General features: G+C 42.0%; 1 protein-coding gene across 3 annotated transcripts in view; it reads right to left on the reverse strand.

The window, feature by feature from the left end:
- Positions 1-4,857: 4,857 nt before the first annotated feature.
- The window catches only part of LOC143283118 (cullin-5-like), a 174,095-nt gene continuing 157,352 nt past the window's right edge, over positions 4,858-21,600 (reverse strand). For all 3 annotated transcript variants that reach the window (XM_076589254.1, XM_076589252.1, XM_076589255.1), the window contains 5 exons: positions 14,873-15,045; positions 13,649-13,810; positions 10,396-10,514; positions 9,747-9,870; positions 4,858-9,529 (listed from right to left, as the gene is read on the reverse strand). In XM_076589254.1, the coding sequence (XP_076445369.1) occupies positions 9,335-9,529; positions 9,747-9,870; positions 10,396-10,514; positions 13,649-13,810; positions 14,873-15,045 (773 nt within the window). In that variant the 3' untranslated portion in view covers positions 4,858-9,334. The remainder of the gene's footprint in view (positions 9,530-9,746; positions 9,871-10,395; positions 10,515-13,648; positions 13,811-14,872; positions 15,046-21,600) is intronic.

A 21,600-nucleotide genomic window follows, 5' to 3' on the forward strand; every position in this document is an offset into this window, starting at 1 on the left:
ACAGTCACCAGGAGCGGATGGAATCCAGGCCGACATCTACAAGTATGGACAGGTTCTCAACCTCCTGCAGGTGCTTTGGACTCACCATCAGCCTCAGCAAGACCGAGTCCATGTATCAACCAGCTAGCTCACAGAACGCCAGTGCCTTCCCACCCACCTGCAATCAAGATCGATGACACAGAGATCAAGTCAGTCGACAAGTTTTGCTACCTGGGCAGCACCCTATGCAGCAACGGAGCCCTTGATGCAGAAGTGACGCTGCGCATCACCAAGGCCAGTTCCGCCTTTGGCAGACTCAACAACAGGCTGTGGAACAACAAAGGCATTGGGATCAGCACCCAAATCAAAACGTACAGAGCTGTTGTGCTGACCACCTTGTTGTACTGTTGTGAAACATGGACGACATATCGCCGTCACATTCAACAACTTGAGCAGTTTCACCAGAGATGCCTACGAAAGATCCTCGGCATAAGGTGGCAAGACAGGGTCTCCAACCTCCAGGTCCTAGAGAGGAGCGGCCTGCCAAGCATCGAAAGCCTGCTGATCCAGTGCCAGCTACGCTGGACAGGACACGTTCTCCGCATGACAGACAGCAGGATCCCGAAGATGCTACTGTATGGCCAGCTGAAGGAAGGCCACCGCGAACTTGGAAGACCCTGCAAGCGCTTTAAGGACACCTTAAAGACAAACCTCAAAGCCTGTGACATAGACATCGCTTCCAGAGAAACTGATGCCCTTGACCGCTTTTGCTGGAGGATGCTGTGCTGTAGTGGCATAAAGACGTTTGAAAACAAGAGAACGCTGGCCATTAAGGAGAAGCATGAGCAAAGGAAGCAGGGCTCAACTTCTGGAGACATTTTCCCTTGCAACACCTGAGGGAAGTGCTGCGCATCCAGAATCGGCCTCTTCTCCCATATGAGGACACACACCGACAGATAATCCTGCCTGCCTACTCATCCGTCGGTCCGACGGGAGTCTCCATCATCATCATCATTATGTTATCCCAGGTCAGCGACGGTCAGTGGTCAGCAATGGTCATTGGTGGTAGACCTTTAAGTGACCAAACCCCACCCCCGCCCCCCACGGGCGAGTGATGGCCTAGAGGTAACGCGTCCACCTAGGAAACGAGAGAATCTGAGCGCGCAGGTTCGAATCACGGCTCAGCCGCCGATATTTTCTCCCCCTCCACTAGACCTTGAGTGGTGGTCTGGACGCTAGTCATTCGGATGAGACGATAAACCGAGGTCCCGTGTGCAGCATGCACTTAGCGCACGTAAAAGAACCCACGGCAACAAAAGGATTGTTCCTGGCAAAATTCTGTAGAAAAATCCACTTCGATAGGAAAAGCAAATAAAACCGCACGCAGGAAAAAATACAAAAAAATGGGTGGCGCTGTTGTGTAGCGACGTGCTCTCCCTGGGGAGAGCAGCCCGAATTTCACACAGAGAAATCTGTTGTGATAAAAAGAAATACAAATACAAATACAAAAATACATACACACACATTACCCAGGCGGGAGGAGGGGTTCATAATGATTTCCCGAAAGTTTTATCAATTTGCCATTCAAATATACTTGTCTGCTAAAAACGAATTAAGAGAGAGTTACAGAGATACAGAGAGAGAGAGAGAGAGAGTAAGAGAGAGAGTAAGAGATAGTGGCAGAGAGGGGGAGAGATAAACAGAAAATGAGAGAGAGAGAGAGAGAGAGTAACAGAGGGAAGAGAGAGAATGAGAGATAGAGTGGCAGAGATGGGGAGACAGAGGGAGAGTGGCAGAGAGGGGGAGACAGAGAATGAATGAATGAATGTTTTGTTGCATTCAGGCCATAGGCATCATTGCATTGGGATGCTGGGAAGGGGGACGTGCTGACAATAGCATTCCGTTGACATTCCTATGAATATTAGAAATTATCCAATACTCTGAAGTTGCATGTAACAACAACGATTTTGTACAGGATTGGTATAAATAGTCATCATTTTACTGAAATGGATTTTCATATGACATTTACTATCACACACGTATCTAGAAATGTTCTTCTTCATTGATTAGTTATCGCTTCTTGTCTGCGCTTAATTGAATGAAAAATAAATTTTGCTACAGAACGAGATCGATGTTTATCTACACTGTCCAGCAGAATGTTAATCTGAACATTGACATACAAACCAAGAAACTTTTTTTCTAAGATCGACATACAAAGGGCATGCATATATAAAATGATATTCATCCTCATTCACCCCTTTACAAAATGGGCAAAACCTTGCAACCGGATTTTCAGAGTATCTCTCATAGTTCATATTTAGCGGCAAGACTCCCAAGTCTTATTTGTGTCAAAGTGACTCCGAGGCAATAAATATCCAAATGTACAAAATAGAGTCCAGTTCTGAAACCATCTTGCATGGATGAATATAAAGCGTATCTTTCCTTATCTCTGACAGATGCCGACCATTCTTGCACATACATATCAATCAGTCTCTGTTTGACTGTAATATAAACATCTGCATATTATCAACTCCTTGATTCAACCACACATAATTGAATCCAGTTTTACACAAAATTTCTCTAATTCCTGTTACCCAACACCTTTTACCGTTCCCAACTAAGTTTACGAGCATAAGATACGCCTGTTTAGGTAATCTATCTAAATTCATTTCTAATAATCTGAACCAATATTTTACGGCTTTCATGTATGAGTTAACATATAATGGGTATCTGCCTAATTCTGAGTATACTAGTTTATTGGGTGTTTTGAGGGGAACACCGAGAAATCTTTTGCAAGCTAATAAATGTATTTTTTCGATACTATCTAAACGTTGCAGCCCCCAAATCTCTGCTGAGTGGAGTCAAATATTTTGAAAAAGACTTCTCGGGACATCTCTTTACAATTGTTAAATGCTCTGCATAGAAGGTAAAGTGCTTTTTTTGCTTTTGTTACTAGATGCCCTGTGCCTACATTAGCACTCAACATTGTTGCGAATGTGAATCCTAGGTAACAATAGGTATTTACGACCTCAATTTCCACACCTCCAAAACAACATTTTTCTTTTTTACCCAGATATCCCCGCTTTCTGAACACTATTATCTTAGTCTTACTTCTATTAACATTTAACCTCAAGCTATCACAGCATATTTTCAAAGAGTTAAGTTGTGTCTGTAATCCACCTGGTGTAGTTGCAATTAAAGCTACGTCATCAGCAAAAAGTAGAATGAAAACTTCAATAAGAGTGGGAAGTAACTGTACACCATGAACTCCAGTATCATTTATATGATTGGCTAACTCATTAATAAAAAGTGAGAAAAGCGTGGGACTTAACCCGCAACCCTGTCTTACACCTACAGGACATTAAAAAAACTCGGAGTATTCTCCATTCGAATGAACACATGAAATGAGAGAATCATACATAGACTGAAGGCAACAAAAAATTTCCCTTTTATCCCCTCCTTGTGCAATGTTTGTAACAATTTGTTCATGATGGACAGAATCGAACGCCTTTTTAAAGTCAACAAAAGCCACATACAGTTTTCGACTAACTAACCACCCAGTTCCCAGTTCAGGCTCAACTAGTCAGATACAGAGCTGATCTAAGTTGTGATTTGTGCATTTGTCTATTCCAATTGCATTGTACCACACTGATGATTACATCTGGCCTTTTATTTCATTTAATTTTCCCCCATTTGTATTATCCCCCCTTTTGTTTCTTCTTTTTAAATTATCTTTGCTCTTCCTCTGTGGCCGTCATCCTGTTATTGTCATGTTTCCTTGTTTCTCTATGACTCAAAAGAGTTCATGGGAATAAACAAACTCTGAACTCCAGCAGTGTTCAAGCACTGCTATCCCTGTGTGGAAGGCTGCATCTTGCGCCTCCAAAAAATGCCTCAACAGCATGAAATACTACATCACCACTTCCAAAATGGTGCCCATGAATGTGGGATTTCAGTTTGGGGAACAGGAAGTCAGATGGAGCCAGGTCTGGTGAGTAAAGTGGATGGGGAAAAAGTTGAAAATCACAGTTGGCAGCCTCAGCCACTGCCACAGTGTGAACTGGTGCATTGTCCTGCAGCAAAAGGACCCCTGCTGAGAGCTTTCCTTGGTGTTTTTTCCTTGATGGCTTCTTTAATTTGGCGCAGTTAGGCAAGGTGCTTTCAGCCTAAAATGGTGAACCCATGTTTCATCTTGGGTGACAGTTCTCCAGAGAAATTAGCTGGGTCATCCTGGAAATGAGCCAGAAGATCCCTTGAAGTTTCAAGTCTGGTCAGTTCCAGATCTGGCATCAGCATTCTGGGCACCCATCTTGCAGACAGCTTATTCACCCTAAAGATGTCAATCAAAACTGTCTGCACTGAACTGTAGCTGATGCACAATAGTGTTGGCTATTCTGCAGTTGACAAACGCCTGTCATCAAAAGTGAATGGCTCTCACTTTATCATCAGTGGTTGAGGATTTGGGGCAGCCGGACCCAGGGTCCTGTTCTGTGCTCTTCCTCCCCCGCTTGAAGTCAGCAGCCCACTTCTTAATTGTTGAATTTTACCATGTCTTCATGGATGGTCTTGGGTGTCTTGCCCTTTTTCTGCAAATATTTGATTACATCACAGGATTCCTTTTTGTCCTTTTCTGCTTTTGCTACCCTTGGCAACTTACAAAGACCCTTGCTTGCAAACAAATAGAAACAGATAGTTTTAATTCTATGAATAACCTTTGAAGAGATTCTGGTAAGAAGTTGTGCTCATGTCCAGTTAATGCCATTGTTTCCAGGTCAGGCTGAGAACTTTTTCATCCACCCTCGCATGTGTGTGTGTGCCATACTTCAATGCATGCACAAATTTCACATCCATATCACAAATAGATGCACAAACAGTGTATCAAAATTGAATTGCTTTATTTTAGCTTCCATGGTTTGGTTGTCCACTTTGATAACTTGGTTTCACACACTGGAGAAGAAAAGCTTCACAATCACAAATCTGATGATGTAAGAATAAGACACATTCAGAATTGCAAACTCAATTAACTTGAAATTCACCATCTGCATGTGAGACATATATACACATGCACCCAGTCACTTTCATAATTTGAACCTGACATCACTCAAAAGAAAAGACATTTCAAAGATCCATCAATTAAATATGTTGAACACAACATACATTTTCCTCTTTCATCACCCACTCCTCCACCCATTCTGATGTCCTGCATATCACTATAATATTGGTGGTATGTACACACATTAAGTTACATAAAACAAACCTGCAGTCACACATTACATTTTAGTATGCTTCAGAATTTGCTTCTGAAATAAGAGGAGAAAAACTAACCTGAAATGTTTCTTCACAATGCTACATTTGACATATGAGGACAACTTGTCTTTCATGGCATCTGGAATTTTGTTATGTTGAAAACAGAAAATTGATTTCTGTTTGATTTTTAACTGCTTGTTTAAATATACATGATGTTGAAAACAGAAAATTGATTTCTGTTTGATTTTTAATTGCTCGTTTAAATATTCATGCACCCTTTTCTTTTGAAATGATACTTTGACTATGAAGCGAACTTAATTTTAGTACACTTCAGTGACTCATTTGAGCTTCTTTTAATATGTGTTGAGAAAAACAACTTAGATTTATTCCAGACTTTTCTTGAAGAAGAATCCATAACTAAATAACTAATCATCAGTGGCCAATGAAGCAATAGTGCTGAGTAGAGAGCATGTGTCACTATGTGAAACTGTAATGAGACTAAAAAAGTGTAGCTCCTGACAATTGGTCAACCTGGTACAGTTCACCACCACAGTATGCAAAAAGAGAAAGAGCAGAACTTTCCAAAACTGTTAGCTGAAGTGTTTGTTTGATAATCCCAATAATATAACTGATAGATAAATGGAGAAGCACTTCCACTGCACTGATCAGCACCTGTTTCATCTTAACCAAACTGCTGATATCAACACTCACTTTGAACCTCTTAAACCAACTGGTCAGACAATTAAAATACATTACAATACCCTGTACAAACACAAAATTCAGTGGAAGATGTAACTTACAAACCTGTTCTTGATCAGTTTTCCGTATTTTTTTTAAAGAACCAGTTATCATCTATACCCACACTAGGTACCAATAAGCTTTCTGCTTGAAAGGGGATAATTGCATAAATATGTACAACAGCAAACAGTCAAGGTGTGTTAATGTGTGGTCCTTGGACGACTACATTTATCAAGAAAAAAACCCTTAAGTATTTAGTTGTAACTGAACATGAAGACATACCTACTTTATTTTCAATGATGACCATTACTTCACTTTCAAACATATACATATTAGCTTAAACTAAAGACAATTTATTTTAATAATTTCAACACTATACTGAGTGGAAAGAGATTTATACCATACTGTAAAATAATTTGTCACAAATTTCCCATATGGGTGGTATGCTTAAAATATTCGGACACCTTTCGTTTCGAAGTGGGTTCTTGAAGAATTATCTGAGGACTTTTTATATTCCTTTGTTATGAACTTGACCATGTCACCTAATCACAATCAAAAAATTTTTTTTTCTTCATTACATACTGAACCTTGTGATCAAATGAAAGTGTTAAAAATTCTGTTTCTATTATAATGCATAGAACTATTGTATTGTATTTCTCTTTTTATCACAACAGATTTCTCTGTGTGAAATTTGGGCTGCTCTCCCCAGGAAGAGTGCCTTGCTACATTACAGCGCCACCCATTCTTTGGTTTTTTTTCCTGCGTGCAGTTTTATTTGTTTTTCCTATCGAAGTGGAATTTTCTACAGAATTTTGCCAGGAACAACCCTTTTGTTGCTGTGGGTTCTTTTATGGGTGCTAAGTGCATACTGCACACGGGACCTCGCTTTGTCTCATCTGAATGACTAGCGTCCAGACCACCACTCAAGGTCTAGTGGAAGGGGAGAAAATATCGGCAGCTGAGCCGTGATTCGAACCAGCACGCTCAGATTCTCTTGCTTCCTAGGCAGACGCGTTACCTCTAGGCCATCACTCCACTCCTATGTCACCTGATCACAATCTAACTCATCACATTGATGGTACTCTGTTAAAAACATAATTGTGATAACTGCATTTTTCAGTCAACCATCAAGGGAATGTCATTGGGAGAATCACTGATAAAGAACTTGGCTACATGCACTTGGAAAAGCAAAGGGAAAAAATCATTATAATCATTATTGCTTTGGACTACAGCAAGCAAGAAGGAAAGTTGTCAGATATAAATAACAGTGAAATGATTAAACAAACACACACACACACACACAAAAAGCTCGGCAATATTGGCAGAAAAGTACCTGTGACTGAAGAATACATGATCGGGAACCACATGAAGAATGATAAGTACCACTATATGACACTGAAGTCAGATACTTGTGAGAAAAAGACTCAAGTGAGTTTTGAAAAAGACCAGACATCTTTATCGATGAGATAAGCAAATACATACTTTCCTTTTTTATTTATTTATTTTTTCAACCAACCCTTTGCCTAAAATAGGGACAAAAATGAATGAGATGATTGTGTGGGAAAAAATCCCAACAATGATTTCAACTGACATACAGGGATGAGAGTGGCACACAAGCAAACAGAAAGGGAACAAATTTTGATGCCTTTTATTTTGTTTAATTCCTGTATTTCCACAAGCAAGCAAGCATCTACCAAGTTCTGACAGTAATGCCCCACTGTCCACTAAGGAAAAACTAAGGATCATCAAACAGCAAGGAAGATCCTGTGCTGATGCCATGAGGCAGCTGAATTCCACTGAGTGACCTCATCGCTGACTGTAATGGGATCTGCCCCACCTTCCTGAAACAACACTCTTTACAACATGTTCACAACAGCAAGCTGCAGACAGAAAATGCACATCCACTAACTTGGCAGATGATCACTTGTACCAGACAGTCACGCTTTGGTCTGAGCACATAGTTACCATTTCATCTGACATCTCACATAAAAGAACATCCAAGAAGCATCTGCCATGAATCTGTCCTTGCATAATATTGAATAAATTACCAGATACTACAAACCATATTTCTACTGTGACCACCATTGCAACTCTATGAAGAAAAAAAACATTCAAAGATGAAGTGAAGCTACTGTCAGATCTATTATTTTTACAAGCTGATAAAGTCATGCTTGCTTTCTCCAGTAATGGTGATTATATCAATCTTTCCTCCTCTTCTGTATATATAACTTTTGCTGTATTCAAATAACAGTGTAACAAAACAGTGACAAAGCAAAAACTGATGGGGAAGCAGAATAAAAACACGGGATAAGGCATAAGAGATGGGAGAGACAGCTGATGACACTCTTAACCTTCCTCCTTTAGCATCTGTCTATGAATAAGGCAACGTTCACATTAAGCCCAGCCAGTTGCCGTCAACCTGGCAGAGCAACACACTTCAGTCGGACACAGCCAGCTGCTATCAGCTAGAAATAACAAAGGAATTAACAAATATTATTGGGATTCACACTGCTCGTATCATTGAAGAGTTCTGTCCCTTGGATCAGCGGTATATCTGATCTGTGTACATGAGATAAATCAAAGAGCTGGCTTTTGCTGGCTGTTGCTGACTGGTGACAAGTGTGAACACTTATCACCAACATCAATGGTGGAAAAGCAATTGGCTGGTCTTAGTGTGAATGTAGCTTTATTCCCCATTACCCACCCCCAATTATTGTGACCTTTAATCTGCTGCGGTTAACTTCTTCATGCGCAGAATTACTTTGGGCAAACATGAGGCAATTTAGAGTACAGACATGTTGTTCATTTTGTTTTTTTTAATTCACTGTGGCCCATTATTTCTGTAAGGTCACTTCAGATCTAATCACCCAACAGTTCACAATAAAACAGACATGACCAACTCTGTGATGGTTTATATATTACTGTCAGTGAATCTTTATAGATTCATGCTGGGCAGACAGACAGACATACCCACACATACACAGACAGGTCATTCAGTCAATCTGATTCTCTTCAGCTTCAGAAAGAGAAAATGAAAACAGATGTTATCCTAGAGTAAGAAAGCTAAGAATGTTGCACACATGATTGCATCACGGTTTTGGAGCTCATATTAAAATCTGAACTTCCCATCCAGACTTTGAAACCATGCACTGTCTGCAATCACTTCAAAATCTTTGTCAACAAGCCAGTCATTCCCTTTGCCTTGGTTGTCTCCACTCTGAAGCTCTGCCACTATTGTGGTGAATCACACAGCTTGAGAGTTTCTGAAGATGTGCATCTTCAGACATAAATATGGCTGCTGTGCTCCAAAAAGGGGAAACAAAGACTGCTGCTGTGAGAGGTGACAGGTTCCTACAGAGCTCTTCCATGGTTAAGCCATGTATATGAAGAGGTTAATGTTGTCCTCGTCACGCTTCATGTACTTGTGTTCTATCAACCATTCAATCTGCTCCTTGATGAGCTTCTTTGAAGGCAGGAACATGTTCTTCAGGATCTCCACCAGCTCTGTCTGCAGGGCAGCGTTGGTGATCCTCTTGCGCATCTTCATAATTTTCACTATCGCCTCCTGTAATGTAAGTTAAAAACAATGTAAGTTAAAAGAATCTGCATCACAGTTAATTCTTTGCTGCAACTGAAAGATATTCATTTTCACTTATTTCAAAACACTGTCATTTTAGTCCACAAAATGCTCAAAGACTACATCAAAAGGTACATTTAAAAAAAAAAAAAATTTCATTTAAATCAGTGTTGCTGTACAAAGCTGACTGTACTTGTAAACTGACCTGCACTCGAAGAATACGGAGCTGCATAATCCCCTCATAGTCCTCCTCTTTGCTTTTTTCTGTGGACAACTGAAGTCTACCAATCAAGTTCAGTTTGCCTCTCTTCTGCACCTTGCCATTCTTGCTGCAATTTGCAAACAAATTTTATAAGATAAACAAACAACAAACTACCTCCCATTCTTCTAATTCGAAAATCTGACTAAGCCAATAATTTAAACCAAACAAAAACAAAGTATGGAGACACAGTCAGCCATGATGCAAAGACAGATTTGTTGTTCTGGTTAATTCTTCCATGTTTATGCATAAAATTACAAGCGACATGATTCATTTACATTTGTTTTAAAACCAAACCAATCCATCAAAATATGTTTTGGGAAAAAGATGTTTCCTGAATGCCAAATAAAAGAAAGAAACTAATCTGCTGTTGCAATGAATAAGGAGAGCTCCTTTGTATGCTATCTGACTGGTGCTACTATACTTACTGCTGTTATCATTTAATTCTTAACTAAAAACTGCATGTCAGAACATTTTAGTCTAGCTCAAACCAAGAATGCAAGTAAAAGGATGCAATGATTAGAATATAACAGGCCAAAAAGCACGACAGCACTTGACAACTGAACTCAAGCAAAACAAAAAAAAAACACCTCACATAAGAGCAAACTCCTGGTTGACCCAAAACATGGTTCCATCGTGAATGTCTTTCAGACCCTTGACATCAGGCTCCGTCAATAACACTTGACGTTTCAATTTGGGGAAGAACAGTAAAGACTGGAACACAAAAGAATCAAATCACTTCAGTAACAGAGACAGAAAGACAAACAGCAAGTGCATTTTCAAAAAAATGTTCTTCTAATAAAGAGAACAGTGCAAAAAATAACGCACAATCACATTCTGCTTTGCATCTGTACAAGTAGAAAAAAAGTAATACCTTTTAAATCAAAACTAAGTCTTTTTTTTCTCTCCTTTTTTAACAAAACAAAAAAGTACTGTTGGACTATAAGGCGTTCATGGATATAAGGTACATCCCCTGATGAAAAAAGAATGAAAAAAACCCATGAAAGTCCTGGGATTAGGCACACTTATGAGGCATGGTCAAATTTTATCTGACCTGGTGAAACCTGAAAGTAACTTTAGAACTACTCTGATCGAAACTTACGATGTCACAAACTTTCAACATGGAACTGCCTAACTCATAAATCAGATTTATTGTCATTATCATATGAGAAAGCTAACAAATCTGAACTCGCATGGACCAAGAAGAAAAGTTAACAAACCTTTTCCAACATATACATTCAAGACGAATGTTGAAGCACAACTTTTTCGTTTGCTGAAGGTGTGTCAACTGATTTTCTCATTTTCAAAAACTATGATTGCAGTGATCTGTATATCTAGAAACCAAAACCAAAAGAACTTCATGAGATTCTCTTGAGAACAGCAGATATGCATGCATGGTGTTAACTTTAACAGTCAACCTTGACCATTCCATCTGTGTGTGTGTATGTGCAAGCAAATCTGTAGATTCTGATTTTCATTCAGGGACATTTTGAAGTAAGTGATAAGGCCTTTTGAATAAAATTTATTGGCCTCCTTTCAGTAAGATAGCAAATTTCCGTAGCAATCAGTGCACAAACTTACAATGAATATGCATAAAAGACACTGCTATGCTACTTTTACTGACAAGCAACTATTAAAGTGTAAGTAAAAAGTCTAAGACCTCCACACTGAGTGCAAAAACTGCTTTTCTGTGCTTCGAGTAATATTCCAAAATCTAATGCTTTAAATGAGTGTGATCTGTTGAAATAACAACAGCAACCCATACTACATTCAGACTGATGTCCCATTACTTGGCAAAATTTTGCTTCTCCAGGCTGATGAGTGCATCAATGTCAGTTCCTAGTTCCTTACTAAGCAAAATGAATTATTTCCTATTTCAACTAAAAATGACAAAATGACTTATTAGTCAGTGTCAGACAAACGTGCTGAGTTTTCTTTTATCAATAAGAAATGAAAATTTAACAGTGACAGATGTGGGCACAATTCAAACCTCTGTGCCCTTCCCAATGCAGTATCATAATAAGAACATGTAAGAACTGATTTTTTTTCCTTTCCAATTTCAAAGGAAACTTTGGTGTTGACAAAGGTATTTCTAAAGAAAATGAATCTGTTAAAAGTTTACCACAGAGTCGTAGACACACACACACATATCACACGGACTCACACATGAGCCAAAAATTATTATCTGTTAGATGAATCAACATTTTTTTTGTGCTGCCCCATCATCTGCACCATTTCTATGGCTTTACTCCCACGCCGCTCATTTAGATTCCTCCATACACGGCCCCACCCGGGTTCGTCCGTCACAGTTCCAGCGTCGGCAGTCCGCAGGGAACCATCGATGTTGGGTTGCCAGGAGGCCACACACCAGAGGAGACCCTGCACTATTGCTGAGTCACTTCAGTGGTGTTCAGTGGTGCCTGTTCTGATTTAATGTACTTAGGACACCACCTACTAACGACAATAATGGCTCAGTCGTGGAGCCAGACTGAATGAGCGTCTCTCCCAATGTGGAGATCGCCACCATGTCCCTCAAACAATAGCCCCCAATGAATCTGCCGACACTGAAGACATTGACAGGACACACCCCAAGCACTGAAGTGGAGGGGTATCGAAACTTAGGTCACCATGAGAGCAGGGCATAAAAGGCCACAGATTTTGAGACTGTTTTGTTTGTACTGATGATGATGAAGGAGGAGGAGGACGATGATGATGTTGCTATGGAGGTCCATTTTGGTTTGGGACTGCGTGACAAGGTTGCACTCTACGCTTCCTGTCATAATGGTATCCTGGCGTTAACCAGGCCCAAGAGATACAGACACTTGCAGTGCTGGTCACGTAATTAGAGCAACACACCCAAAGACACATCCTTGAAGTGGATGACACTCAACTGTGTGGTCCCAGTCTCCTCATTTAAGTCCACAGCACACTCAACTCTGGGTAGGAGCCGGCCATGGGCCGAAAAACCCACCTCCACTGGGATTCGAACTCGCGTCCTCCCAGCTGTCAGTCCATGATGCTAACCACTTCGCCACGGCCATTTGATAGAGAATGAAATCACCAATAAGTATCAACCAGACTCGTCAATAATGACTAAATCCAGACTGAATTTTCAATCACACATGGTTCTATAAATCAACAGAAATTAAAAGTTATTGCGACGGGCGCAATAGCCGAGTGGTTAATGCGTTGGACTTTCAATCTGAGGGTCCTGGATTCGAATCTCAAGTGACGGTGCCTGGTGGGTAAAGGGTGGAGATTTTTTCTATCTCCCAGGTCAACATATGTGCAGACCTGCTAGTGCCTGAACCCCCTTCATGTGTATATGCAAGCAGAAGATCAAATATGCACGTTTAAGATCCCGTAATCCATGTCAGCATTAGGTGGGTTATGGAAACAAGAACATACCCAGCATGCACACCATCGAAAACGGAGCATGGCTGCCTACATGGCGGGGTAAAAACGTGCATACACGTAAAAGCCCACTGGTGTACATATGAGTGAATGTGGGAGTTGCAGCCCACGAATACAGAAGAAGTAGTACCTGTTAAATTTTTAACCTATTCCCATCTTTTCCTGGACTTACTTACTTTTGTTGCTATGATATGCTTAACAATTCCTTCAGTGACGAACGAATGCAGAAGAAGAAGAAGAAGAAGAAAAAGTTATTGGTACTCACACACATGTTCATTAAGCCCATCAACACCCATGCACAATGCAATTATGTCTGCACTTGTAAGTATGCAGTCACATACACCCAAATACAAACTGCAAAACCCACAGTCTACAGTATACAGACAGACAAACAATTCAAATAAAACTGAACAGTTGCCAAATAAAACACTGACCAGCAGAGTTCTCCGCAACTCAGCGTCTGGTAGCTCAGTGGCCAGACGCAGACTTTCATAGGACAGCTTGTCTCTTGGTCTCTGATTCCATGCAAACAGCACTGCCATTTGGAAGGTGGTAATCTCCAGATCATAGCGCCCCATATCATTGCTGAAGGTCATCTGATGCAGACCAACAAAAGCACAATGATGGAACAAAATGAAAACTGGTCTCATAATCACTGCTGTTTTAATATAAATAATCTACCATACAGTAAGGTCTACTGTGTGAATTGGTATTCTAACATATCAGACACTAACTGCAACACAAAAACTCATTATTTGCTGTGCTGTTTACTCCAATGGGAGAAACCACCTTTGTACTGTCTTCAGTGAGTGCATGGGCAATAAGGTTCACATGAAATAAATGTTTAAAACTCTCTCCACTCTTACCTTCTTGACTGGGTATAGGAATCAAGCATATGACGCTTCTGGTTGAGCAATCAGGTACTTCAAAATTTCTAAAAAAAAATCTATGGAGTCGTACCATAATGATGTCAAAAGCAACAAATTAGATTTGCTGTTGTTGTTCTGTGTGGGTCCTAAAAGTATATTTTTGACCCAACCTTCAAAACCTCATAAATGTCAAAGGCAAAAGCAAAGTGCTGAAGCAAGCTGAAATATGACAGTAAGAAGTTTCATCCTTGGACACCAGCTTTCTCATGTTAGGTGTATCACTAACCTGTCATAACCCAACTTGAAATAACTTTATCAAAATTAAAATTTTTTTTTTTATTGACCCTTTCAACTGAATAGGCAGTGTGGTGAGAAGCAGGGAGAAAACTGGTAGGGCTCAGTGAGTTAAACTTCTCTCCAAAATCAGTTCACAGGGGATCACATTTTATAACCAACCTCTAAATCAGGTGTATGCTGTATAATCTCTCTACAACCTATTTCTAAATCAGGTTCTCAAAGAATAAATTTTAAATGTTTTACATTTATCACTTGTTCAAATCAAGATGCCTCACTTCCACATCCAACTCATTTGTTTGCTTACAAAATCCAATCCAACAACCATCTGATTCAACAGCTGCTGCAACAAAATTAGTTTGCATCACAGTCTGATGATAAGTTATCTCTATTTTCTTTTCCATTCTCTTTTCAAATTATACACACACACATTATACATTCAGACATAAAAAAATCAAGCAACATATAATTAAAGGAAGAAAACAAATTGCTCACAATGCCATTGGACATGAGATGGTGCCATTGCAGCTTGCGCCCCGAGTGTTTCATTTTGTAGAATTCCTCCACCTGAGGGATGTAGTCTTCCAGCTCCATGGGTAACGTCACCGACACCCGCTCACTTGTCCGTGCCCAGGCACCAGCGTTCAGAATTTTTATGTTGATGGCATCTACAACATGACAGGAATTAACTACAAATAAAATGGTTAACACATGTCTGGCGGACTGAGACTTTGATGTTTTGACAGCCACCAAGTAAGATGCAGCACATTACAATGAGAAGAAATATATGGTAAATATCATACATACTGAATAACAATTAATATCTTTATTTTTACAGCACAGAACCACATATCTTCTGCTTTCATAGTTGTATTTTTTTCTGCTGAATATTGTTCACCTGTTTCTTTCTTTTTTCTCTCTCTTTTTTTTTTTTTTGACTTAGAACTGTTATATACACTACAACACAAAAGAAATGTGCAAACCAGAGTAACTGTTGCTGAAAAGAAAAAAGCTACACAGAGTGGATTAATCTGTCTATAATTGCACTGAAGATGCTGCCCCATTTGTCCTCAACAGCTAAATTAAGTTTGAGAATGTGGTGATGGCAGGGTGATGTCAAGTATTTTTTGCTCTTTATCCTCATAAAACAGAAATGGAATCTTCTTCTTCCTTGTTCGACTCCTGTTAGATGAGCAGCCCGGTGTCCTCAATAAAGGCTGACATCCGTCGCAACTCCTCCAGGGTGCTGTACAGCTTGGCTTCCACCGCTGTTGGTGTTGGCCAGTACTTCCTCCTGGATGCTGCATGCGTCCTACAGTCTTGAAGGATGTGGTCAGCTGTCATTGGTCCCTCACCACAAGGGCACTCTCCACTCTGTCCAATGCCAAATTGTGTGTGCATGTGGTGGAGCAGGCGGTTGTGTCCAGTCCTCAGGCGGAAGATCTCGACCTGTTCCCATCATTCCAGCAAATGGTATCTGTCTTCTGGATTATATTTGGGGTGCTGGAGGCGCCACTTTATTCCTTGCTGTGCCTTGATGATTGTCTTGATTTCATTGTACGGAAACGGAATAAACAAGAAACCAAGGAGAGTAACATTTAAATTTATAATACTAAACAAGAAACATCCAAAATGTGAATAACCCTTTCATTGATAAGCATGCAAATGTGCAGTATCTCCCAGTGCCAGGCCCTTTTTTCAGTCACAGCTGAATTTTACACAAACTTTTCGACAGATCGTAACTTTATAACTACTTATCTCATTTCCTTGCTATTGTTTTTTTTTGTGTGTGTGAAATAAAGAGAACAGATTGAACCTGTTTAACTTCTAAATCATTTTATTTTCTAGGAGAATAAGTTTATCAAAATAAAGATTGTTTTAGTAAAATGTTTAAGAAATGATGGGATTATCTGCTTCCTCAACATACACAAAAAATATAAAATCTGCCTTGGCACACTTACAAACACTGAGAACTTCACAAACGTCCAACTGCGTCAAACACAAAACTGTCACATGCACACACACACACACACACAAACAAAATAAAACAAAAAAAAAAAACACATAAAGGTAAACCTACAAAACACAGTTCAGGCACATTATTTTAACCATTTAGCTCCTTAGGGCAAATAAGATTATGCCATGCTGAGAACATCAGCCATTCTGCTTCATTTATCATTCCCAGATTACAAAAAATATCGAAGGAAAAACCATTATTTCAAAGCCAAACCAATATTTCAAAGCCAAACAAAAAATACATAAAAAGGCCATATAGGCAAATAACACTGCAGAATTCACAGCTAGTGCCCATCCAAGTGTTTACAATTTCACTACCTAATCACTAGAGCAAAACAGCACACACAGTACATCATACACTGCAGAAATAGAAAAAAAGTGTCTTCTTCTTTTTCCTTGTTCGCCTCCCGTTAGATGAGCAGCCGGTGTCCTCGATGAAGGGTGCCATCCATCGCAGCTCCTCCAGGGTGCCGTACAGCTTGGCTTCCACTGCTGTTGGTGTTGGCCAGTACTTCCTCCTGGATGCTGCATGCGTCCTACAGTCTTGAAGGATGTGGTTGGTTGTCATTGGTCCCTCACCACAAGGGCACTCTCCACTCTGTCCAATGCCAAATTTTGTGTGCATGTGGTGGAGCAGGCGGTTGTGTCCAGTCCTCAGGTGGAAGATCTTGACCTGTTCATGTTGTTCCAGTAAATGGTATCTCTTCTGGGTTATATTTGGGGTGCTGGAGGCGCCACTTTATTCCTTGCTGTGCCTTGATGATTGTCTTGATTTCATCGTATGACACCAGTTTGTTGGCCTGCTCCTGTGCACCGTCTTTTGCCAGAATGTCCGCTTTTTCGTTGCCTTTGATGCCAGTGTGCTGGTACCCATTGTATCACCACATTCTCCACTCTGGCACTGAGGGCAACAAGGGCTGAAGTGAGATGGTTCTGTTCTTTGCAGCGGGAGTTCTTGAGGGCTTGGAGCACGGAGAGAGCATCTGAGAACACCACCACCTGCCCTGTTGTTCTTGTGGAGTTCTGCGAGACTGTTGTAGCTGCCTCACAGAGGGCTTCTCGCTCAGCTCGGAAGTTGGTGGAGTATTTTCCTGTTGGAATTGCAATTTCTTTATCTCTGTCTTTGTATCGGAGGAAGATTCCAGCTTCACCATCCCTCATTGCTTTAGTAGCGAAGTCATCTGTAAAGACATGGGTCCAGTCTTCTTGGGGGTACTGGTTGCAGATGTACTTGATGGCCAGGGCCTTCCTTTGGGTGTCTGACTGTGTTCCTCTCTTCTCCACTCTGGGAATGCTGGTGACGACTGTTGGGAACACCCGCCTCTTCCAAGATGGGTGGGTGACATTTGCCAGGATAGGCTTTGCTTCGTGTTCCATGAAGACTGGGGTTTGTCTTTCAAGGCGTCTTGACTGGTGGATGAAGCTGCCTCTTTTCAGCCGGCTCTTGGTGTGTCTGCTCATTCTGTTGTTCATTGGATGGTTTTCAAGGCGTTTGAATTTTGCTGCCTGGATAGGATCTTTGTGTCCCTTCTGTCCTCCAATGACTGTAGCCCAGTGGTCTCCTCCATTTTCAGGATTGGGGTGGATCTCATGGTGCCAGTTATGACACGCTGAGCTTGGTTCTGTATCTTGTTGAGATGGTCGAGGTTAGACTTTGCAGCTGATGCCCAATGCTGATGTCCCGTACTCAACTACAGGTCGGACTCTCCCTGTATAGAGTGTCTTTAGGATACGTTCATCAGCCCCCCAGTCCGTCCCTGCAAGTTTCTTCATGATCGCCAGTCTCAGCTTGGCCCTGCTACAGCATCTGGTGATCTGCTGTTTCCAAGTGAGCCTGCGGTCAAAGGTCACTCCCAGGTAGGTAGGTGTGGGTTTCTCTGCAAGCCTTTGGTTGTTCAGTGTCAACTTCGCCTCTTGCTTCTTGTTGGATAGGCTGAAGACTGTGTAGGTTGTTTTGCTTGAGTTGACAGAGACAAGCCATTCCTTAGTCCAGTTGCTGATCTTGTTGAGTGCAGTCTGGAGGCGTACCTGTGCTGTAGTGGTGTACTCTTCAGAGCACCAGAGTACCAGGTCATCTGCATAGATTGCTCCTCTGACCCCTCTTGGCAGTTCTCTGATGATGTCATCTATGAAGATGAGGAACAGTGTTGGCGAAAGGACTCCTCCTTGTGGTACTCCCTGTCTCAGCACCTTCTTCTTACTCTTCTGGCCCTGAATCTTGACTTGGGCTTGGCGGTTGTGTAGGTACTGGCTGATCCAGGTGTACATCCTCCCAGACACATCACACTGCCGTAGTTTGAGCCTGAGTCCGTCCTTCCAGACTTTGTCGAACGCCTTCTCCATGTCAATCCAGACAGCAAGCGTGTTCTTCTTTTCTTGGAATGTGTCCTCAATGCTTTGAGTGATGAATGTGATCTGGTCTTCTGCTGATCTGTGTTGGCGGAAGCCTGCCTGTTCAGGGCTCAGCAGCTGATACTTCTCAAGGTGCCAGACAAGCCTAGTCTTGACAAGTCTCTCCATCAGCTTTCCTAAGCAGCTTGTAAGGCTGATGGGTCTGTAGCTGTCAACCTTCGACTTGTCCTTTCCCTTTTTGTGAATGGGGATCATGTCTGCTTCCCTCCAACACTGTGGTACTGATCCTATCTTCCAGCTTTATCTTCGCTAGCCTCTAAACTGCCAGTCTTGACCCAGCCCCATGAAGGGGTAGCCGAGTGACACACACAGGCCAATGTGTGCCGCCTGTCTTAGGAGAGGTCCGAGCCAAAGGGATGTGTTGAGAGCAGCGTGCTCTCTCAATCCCCAGGATCTCATTCCCCTCCATCACAGGTCGCGCCGCATGGCAAACAAGGCGGGCCTGAAGAAGGCCGCAGAGAAAAGAGAATGTGGAAAAGAAGGATTGATGGGGAGCTGAGGACAGAAAAGAGGCGGCAAAAAGAAGAATAGAGAATAGCGAAAGGGACAGTGGGTCACTTTTAGTTTGGGCCTCACTCACGACCTGTTCGGCATGGGAAGCCCTATCAGGGGCATCAGTACAAAAACCACCACTTATTCAGCCCGAACAGCTACGATGGCTATGTAGGCTGTCAATTAAGACCTGCGACCAGAGCAGCAAACCCCAAGAAGCACTGATGCCCCCGCCGACATAGCTCGCTCGATCACTGGCCACTAATCCTCCCAACCACGACAAGGTAGTGACCCCCCCCCGGGAGGGGGTGAAGAGAACACCAGCTTGACCCCCTCCAGGTTTCGGGAGGCTGCCTTTGGGAGACTCTGTGACAACACCTGGGAGTGGAGAGGACTCAGCAGCACCACCACCTAGCTGAAGGTCTACTGTGCAATGGTCCTTACCACCCTCCTCTACGCCAACGAGACCTGGACTGTCTACAGTAGACACACCAAACAACTCAATCACTTCCACCTGAGCTGTCTCAGCAGACTCCTCCACATCATGTGGCAGGACAAAGTCCCCGACACGGAAGTCCTGGAACGAGCTGGCCTCTGCAGCGTCTACACCCTCCTGTGGAAAGCCCAAGCCATGTGGGCTGGGCATGTGGTCAGAATGCCAGACAGTAGTCGACTGCCTAAGCAGCTACTGTACCGAGAACTGTGTCAGGGAAAGCACTCAGTTGGAGGGCAAAAGAAACGCTACAGAGACTGCCTCAAAGCGTCCTTCAAAGACCTGAGCATCAACATCAACATGTGGGGGACGCTTGCTCTGGACTGTCCAGCTTTGTACAGCAAGATCACCATAGGAGCCCGTGCAGCTGAAGCCAGGCGCATCACTGAGGCACAACGAAAGCGTGCTGTGCACAAGGCCCCAGCAGCATCCACAGCCACAACAGTACCACTCACTTGTGTCCCACATGCAAACGAGCCTTCAGGGCCTGGACTGGCCTCATCAGTCACCCCTGGACTCACAACCACCATTCTTCCATCTGATATTTGAAGCCATGGTTATCTTCGAATCAGAAGGATGAACATCATCATAAAAAGTCCTTTGAACCAAAGTGCCACTTCCATTTTAAACTTGTGGAACTGAAAGAACAAATCACTGTAGCAAAGGAAATCATAATAATCCATAGGAAGCAGCATTATTATGGTTCAATTTTACCCATTGTTAGTCCCCCCCCAGCCCCTCCCCCATTCCTCCCCACACACTCCAAATACAATATTGTCTTCAGACAAATAAATAACTTTTGAAATTAAAAATGAATAAATAAGTAAATAACTGAACAATACATTCACACAATGTACAGTACGTACACACAGTGACAAACACATACACACAGATATAGACAGATACACAAGCACACACACAGACATACCCACCACATATCCACACATGCACACTAACTTGCATATACTTCACATCCAATGATACTGTCTACAGATATATATATATAAATAAGGATACAAAATAATTACTAAAATCAAAATGAGAATACATAACTGAATGATACACACAATGGACAGTATGTACACTCTAACCCCTCTGTCTCCCTTCACACATAATATAAAGAAAGGAAAAAAAAAGAAACCTTAATACTTGTTCTTTCAAACCATACTGTAGTGCTCATACGTCATCTAGTTCATTCATTTCCCACTGGAACACACCAGAGCTGTGGTCTCACAGCTGTTGGCACTGTGCCACCCCCCTCACTTTGGACTTGGAGGCAGTTGGTAGCATGCTGTCCAGTTCACCCTTCTGTACTCTCTCCTCACAATGGTGGCATGCTGTGTAGCCTTCTTTTTCCCCAACCATGTCACTGCCACTCCGAGTCAAACAAGAATCAAGATGACATGGCTAAACACACCAATGAACAAGTGGCACAGGCCACTGTTCTGTCAAGGTCACTGTCCATGCTGACCTGTGTAGTGCAGAGATATTCCTCCGAATCTAGGCCAGTCTGAACCAACAGTCCGACAAGGGTCAGTCTGAACCAACAGTCCGACAAGGGTCAGTCTGAACCAACAGTTCGACATGGGTGAGTCTGAACCAAAAGTCCGCCATGGGTGAGTCTGAACCAACAGTCCGACAAGGGTCAGTCTGAACCAACAGTCCGACATGGGTGAGTCTGAACCAACAGTCCAACATGGGTGAGTCTGAACCTGACATGAATGAGTCTGAACCAACAGTCAGACAAGGGTCAGTCTGAACCAACAGTCCGACATGGGTGAGTCTGAACCTCCGACATGGGTGAGTCTGA

Source organism: Babylonia areolata, chromosome 6 (genome assembly GCF_041734735.1).
Source record: "Babylonia areolata isolate BAREFJ2019XMU chromosome 6, ASM4173473v1, whole genome shotgun sequence".
NCBI lineage: Eukaryota > Metazoa > Mollusca > Gastropoda > Neogastropoda > Buccinidae > Babylonia > Babylonia areolata.